This window comes from Tupaia chinensis, unplaced genomic scaffold (genome assembly GCF_000334495.1).
Source record: "Tupaia chinensis unplaced genomic scaffold, TupChi_1.0 Scaffold000305_1, whole genome shotgun sequence".
NCBI lineage: Eukaryota > Metazoa > Chordata > Mammalia > Scandentia > Tupaiidae > Tupaia > Tupaia belangeri.
The window spans coordinates 2,235,773-2,241,729 of record NW_006159795.1 but is presented as its reverse complement, the minus strand read 5'-3'; the positions used below and the strand labels follow the sequence as shown (position 1 = coordinate 2,241,729).

Genomic DNA, 5,957 nt, shown 5'->3' with positions numbered 1-5,957 from the left:
ATTTAGATTAATTAAGTTCATTAGTGAATAAATAAAGTAGGGAGAAAAGGTATAGAAAACAACCATGGATACCAGAGACAGTGTGGGAGGAGGATGAGACAAGGCAGAGGGTGAGAGATAGGGAATCAAGGATGGCAAAAATAACAAAATATACAGGAAACAAATGGAAAATTATTTGTTGACGATAACATGTATGTTGATGTGCTTGATTAAGCCAATACACAGTGTATTCTGAATGGGAAATCTCATTTTGTATGTTGTAATGATGTATAGTGAATGGATGTAAATATATAAAATAAAAAAGGGGATACATCATTAAAAACAATAAAGATGCTACATAATTTAAAACAGAATAAATATTTTAAAAATGAAGTTAATCAACAAAATTTTTAAAAAATGCAGTCTTGGGCCAGTAGGTGGTGTGGTGGTTAAGGTGCTGGACTCCCACATGGCTGATCATGGTTCAAGTCCCAGACCTTGCAGATTGTTTTCTCACTTTGTCTCTCTCTCTCTTTCTCTCTCTTTGTCTTTTCTAGTGAGGGCACGTGTCCTATAGCAAATTTAAAACAATAGTAATAATAATGATAATAATAAATAAAATTAAATGGATAATTCTTTAAAACCATAATGGTATTATCTGTTGAAGATATTTTATAGTTTTATCAACTGTACTAGGGAGAAATGTTCACCTGTTGATATATTCATTTTGCAAGCTAAATAATGTGATTGAATGTCTAAGAGAAAATGAAATAAAAAAATGAAAAAGAAAAACCCACAACCTCAGGTCAGCAGGTGGCACAGAGATTAAGGTAGCTGGATTCCACACAGCCAGTTTTGCAGTCTGTGTCCCAGACCAGTGGCTTAAAAATCACTCTGAGTGTGTGTGCATTTGTGTGCAAAATTCCAAGAGGAGAATGAAGGAGAAGGGATTGCAGCATCCTCGCCATTTTTTCGGGGGTGATTTCTCACTTTCCCTCTCTATCTTTTTCTCCCTGGCAAGTGCATGCCCCTTATACCAAAACCAAATAAATAAATTAATTAATTATTACCAAATTAATTAATTAATGATAATAGAAAGAAAGAAAAAATGAATTTTCATACCTTTCCCTATTGAGTTAGGATCCACATTTTAATAAAATGCTCAATGATTCATATGCAATTAGGATTTGAGAAGTATGCCATAGCTCATATTCTTTATTTCTTCTATGATCTTTTGTTTCTATATATCTTCTTAGTAAACTCCTATCATCTTTCAAAATCCATCTCAAATATCACCTTATATTGAAATTTTTTCTTGGGCCAGTAGGTGGCATAGTGGGTAAGGTTGACCATGGTTCAAATCCTGAATTTGGTGACTTGAAACTCATACACATGTGTATGGTGCTCAAAATTCTGAGAGAAGAAGGGATTGCGGTATGATCATCCCACCCCGGAGGTAGGTGGGGGGAAATTTCTTACTTTCTGTCTCTTTCCATCTCTCCAGTGAGCACAAGCATTCTATAGCAAAAATCTCTCAAAAAAAAAAAAAAAAAAAGAAAGAAAGAAAAAAATTTTTGACTTTCCTCAATAGAGAGATTCAGGCATTCTTCTATGCTTCTCATATATATATCTTTCTAATTCTGCACAGGTATTATAATGTATTTAGTTCTCATCTGCAACTTTCTTGAGGAGATGTAGCTGAACCTTATTTGTTTGTATCTCTAGCACTTAAGAAAGAACCTAGCACATAAAGACTATTCAATAAACACTTACTGAAATGACATGTCCAGGAGGTAAGTGACTGAAACAATAGGCAGGTAATGATCCATTGTGATGTGCAAGATTATTTTAGAACAGAATTGAAGAACTTCTCTCTCTTTCATAGATTTACTATTGTAAAATAAAACTTTGACTGACATTCTACCTGCCCCATCTTTCCCCAGTTACCCTTGGTGGTATGAGTACAAAGCAATGGCATGGCAACTCAGCAGATTGAAACTCAATTTTAGAAATATATGTATGAGCAGGGAAATTCTCTCATTCTATTATCTTCATTCTCAGCTGTTTTCTCCCCCCCCCCTTTTTTTTTGAGATATTTTTGCTATGAGGTGTGTGTGCTCACCGGAAAGACAGAGAGAGACGGAGAGACAGAAAGCGAGAAATCACCCCCCAGGGGAGATGACCATGCCTCAATCCCTTCTCCTCCATTCTCTTCTCTGGATCTTAGGCACACATACACATGCGCCCGGCATGAATTTAAGCCACTGGGTCCAGAGCTCGAACCGCAGCCGACTACATGGGAGTCCAGTGACATAGCCATTCACCAACTGCTGGTTCCTGTTTCCTTATTTTGATCAGTTGGTATTAATGACCTTCTGACACCAGTAAGAATGTTAATTCAATGAATGAACTACAGTCATAATATTATAGTAGGCACTCTAAGGAATATAAAGGTAAGGGTAGCCATGTGCCCTGACTCAAAAGTGCTTACAACTAAAAAAAATTATTTAACTTACTTTATTATCATTATAATTATTTTAAATCTGACCTGAGAGAGAGACAGAGAGAAAGAGAGAGAAAGTGAGAAAGCAAACCACTAGGTCCGGGATTGGAACCATAGTTGGCCACACTGGAGTCCAACACCTTAACCATCTTGCCACCTGCTGGCCCTCTAAAGTGCTTACAACTTATGAAGAGGTCATAGAGATAATCATTGAAACCTCATGCTGGAGGAGAATTACAAACATTTTGAATTACCAGTCTAAGTAATAAGGAAACTCACCTTGTATGAGTAACAATGTCAGTCAAGGCACCACCTTCTAGGAACTCCATGACCACCCAGAGCTCATCTCCGACTAGGTAGCTGTTATACATGTCCACTACATTGTCATGGTGGTAATCTCGCATTATCACGACCTGGGTGAATGGGAAAGACAGACTTTTGACTTGTGAAGGTAACATTTGGCTTTTGGTTTTCAGGGGAATATATATGCACTGTGAGTACAATTGATTATGAGGTATTGATTGTGGAGGAATTGATTCAGAAATTTATGATAGATAAAAGCCATCAAGAGTAGCTAGTATAAGATAAATGGAATCAACTTGGCAAATATGGGAGAAAATGGCAATTTAAACAGACAATGGAGAGACAGAGAGAAATATTAAAATGAAAGGAGCCAGAACCATGGGAACCATGTCAGGGTTTATATTTACACAAAGTTTAGTTGACTCTTCTGGTGGTATACCATCAGATATACCTCAGGGTCTCCTTTGGAATGCACTGTTCCATTGTTGGTTACAGAAAGTCACTAACTCATCATGAGTGAGTGAATGGGGAGTCTCATAAGTAAATGAAATAAATAACTATTAGGGGTAGATTCACATGAGACCAATTTGACTGCTCCTTGGGAGATGATATGAGTTGAATCTGAGAGAGGTTTGAGCTAAATACAAAGAACATATCTTTTTAAAACAATGTTTTGAGAGGTTTTGCTATAGGGCACATGCACTCACCAGAAAGACAGAGAGACAGAAAGTGAGAAATCAGCCCCCAGGGGGGATGGCCATGCTACAATTTCTTCTCCTCCATACTCCTCTTGAGATATTGGGAACGCACGCACATGCACCTGGAATGAGTTTAAGCCACCAGGTCCAGGAACCAAACTGTGGTTGACTACACGGTAGTCAAGTGACATAGCCATTAAGCCATCTGCTGGTCCCACAAAGAATATATCTTGAAGGTTAAAATAAATATTACATAAACACAAAAAATGTGAACTGGAGCCTGCTTACTTGAGAGATCTTCTAGGAATTGTTGCCCTGTGTCTACTTCTATTTACTTTTCCAGAGTTAGTGTTAAATAATAAATTATAGAGTTGTTTATCTACTCCATATTGCCCTGTCTGCTCTGGCTTTGTGGCTTGGAAATAAATTCCAGAAATCAAGAATAGTTCACTGGGAAAGCATGCAAGTCCTTTTTGCTTGAAGCTCTTTGTGAGATTCAGAGCATATGTTAAGAAATGAGCACCCATAGGAGTTGGAGATGCATGGATGCCACTGGGGCTTTTACTGAGCCTCTATGGAAGAGAGTCCAAAATTACAGCTCAGCACATTTTGTACAGTGACTCCTCATGGATCAAACAACTTTTGCATATTTTTTTAAGAGAACAAGAACATTCAAAACAGAAAGTCAAAGAGGTTAAGCAGCCATAGATCAAATCAGGATAATTTGCTTATGTTCCACCTGCAAAAACTGATCTCTCCCCAAAACTCTCAGCAAAGTGTTAAAGGGATATTACTCTCCAATAATTGTGTTTCCTAACATGTTTCTCTACCTATCTGAGAGCACATAAGGGCTAAGCAAATTGAGGAAACAACTGAGGGGGCTAGCCTGTGGTGTGTTCATTAAGGTGGCTGGATTCCACATGGCCAACTGCAAGACTGAGTCCTAGAACAGGTGGCTTGAGAAACATGCCAGGAGGAGAATTACGAACACTTCGAATTACCTGTCTGGGTAATAAGGAAACTCACTTTGTAAGAGTAACAATGTCAGTCATGCCTGTGTGCGTAAAATCCCCAAAGGAGGAAAGGTGGAGGAGAAGGGATTGCAGTGAAAATCATCTCCCATGGGAAGTGTTTTGTTATTTTCTCTTTCTTTTTCTCTCTTTCTGGTGAACACATCTGCCCTCTGGGAACAGCAGGCAGTGTGACGGTTAAGGTGCTGAACTCCCACATGGCTGACCATGGTTACAGTCCTGGACCTGGTGGCTTGAAAATCATGCTGGGCACATGTGTGTGCATGTGTGGCCAAAACCCTAGGCAGAGAATAGAAGAAAAGAGATTGTGACATGGCCATTCCCCTTGGGCATGTGCGATTTCACACTCTCTCTGGAGAGTGGATATGCTGTATAGCAAAATCCTAAAAAACAACAACAACAACAACAAAAACAGTAAATGAAAAGGTGGGAAAATATGTATAATAAATATACAGGAAAGGCTTAATTCCTTAGTAGACCGAGCACTGTAACACATCAATAAGATAAATATTCCATCCTAACTGAAAGCTGTGAAAAGGACGTATGATTCGACAAAGAAATAAAATTGGCCTATAAAAATATAAAAATAAATTCAGCCTCACTAGTGACAAAAGCACTAATTAAAATGGTAGGGTTTATTCATGTCTATCAGATTGACAGAGATAACCTAATAGTATCCAGTGAAGCCAGTAAGGCTGAATAGGACTACTGATGAGAATCCAAATTTGTACAACTTCCTGGAAATTAACATTATATATAATTTCTCTAAATAATTAATATGTAATTTAATCTATCATCCTACTTCTAGGAATCTAAGGAAATGATTAGCTATGAAGCCAATGACTTACATATAATAACTCTCGCTGAAAAATTATGAGTGACAAATTGAGAACATTATAAATCAGAGACTTCTTTAATGAATTTGATATACATATATGGTGGAAGATTATTAGGTTATTAAAATGATGTCTTTGACATATAGTTAAGAAAATGTCTATATATTGTTATATCAATAAATAGAAATAATTGAAGTGTGTCAATATAGTTTATCTTACATTAACTTTGTTAATATTAATGTTATATTAACTGAAGTTACAAAGTTATCAAACTATGAATATATAGAATTATTCTAAGATATATATATAAAATTATTATTCTAATTATAGTTATTATAGAAGGTATATAAATAAAATATATACAAAGGAAATTTTGAACTATGTAGGTTGTTGCTTGGTTGTGAGATTATGTGGGATGTTTTCTATATTACCTACAGGGAGAATTTGTCATTTTTATAGTTAGGAAAAACTACTTTAAAATTTCTAATGAACATTAACATATCAAAAAATTTTAGCTCATACTCCATAGTTCTTGACAGTTTACAAACAACTTTCAAAATTTCAAAATACTGAATTTTAAAGATAATGTTCAAAATATTTCTTATAA

At 36.2% G+C, this 5,957-nt stretch overlaps 1 protein-coding gene across 1 annotated transcript in view; it reads right to left on the bottom strand.

Moving 5' to 3' along the window:
- Window positions 1-5,957, bottom strand: part of PAK5 (p21 (RAC1) activated kinase 5) — a 206,137-nt gene that overhangs the window by 31,034 nt on the left and 169,146 nt on the right. Inside the window, exon 5 of the mRNA XM_027772827.1 lies at window positions 2,762-2,895. Within this exon, the coding sequence (XP_027628628.1) occupies window positions 2,762-2,895 (134 nt within the window). The remainder of the gene's footprint in view (window positions 1-2,761; window positions 2,896-5,957) is intronic.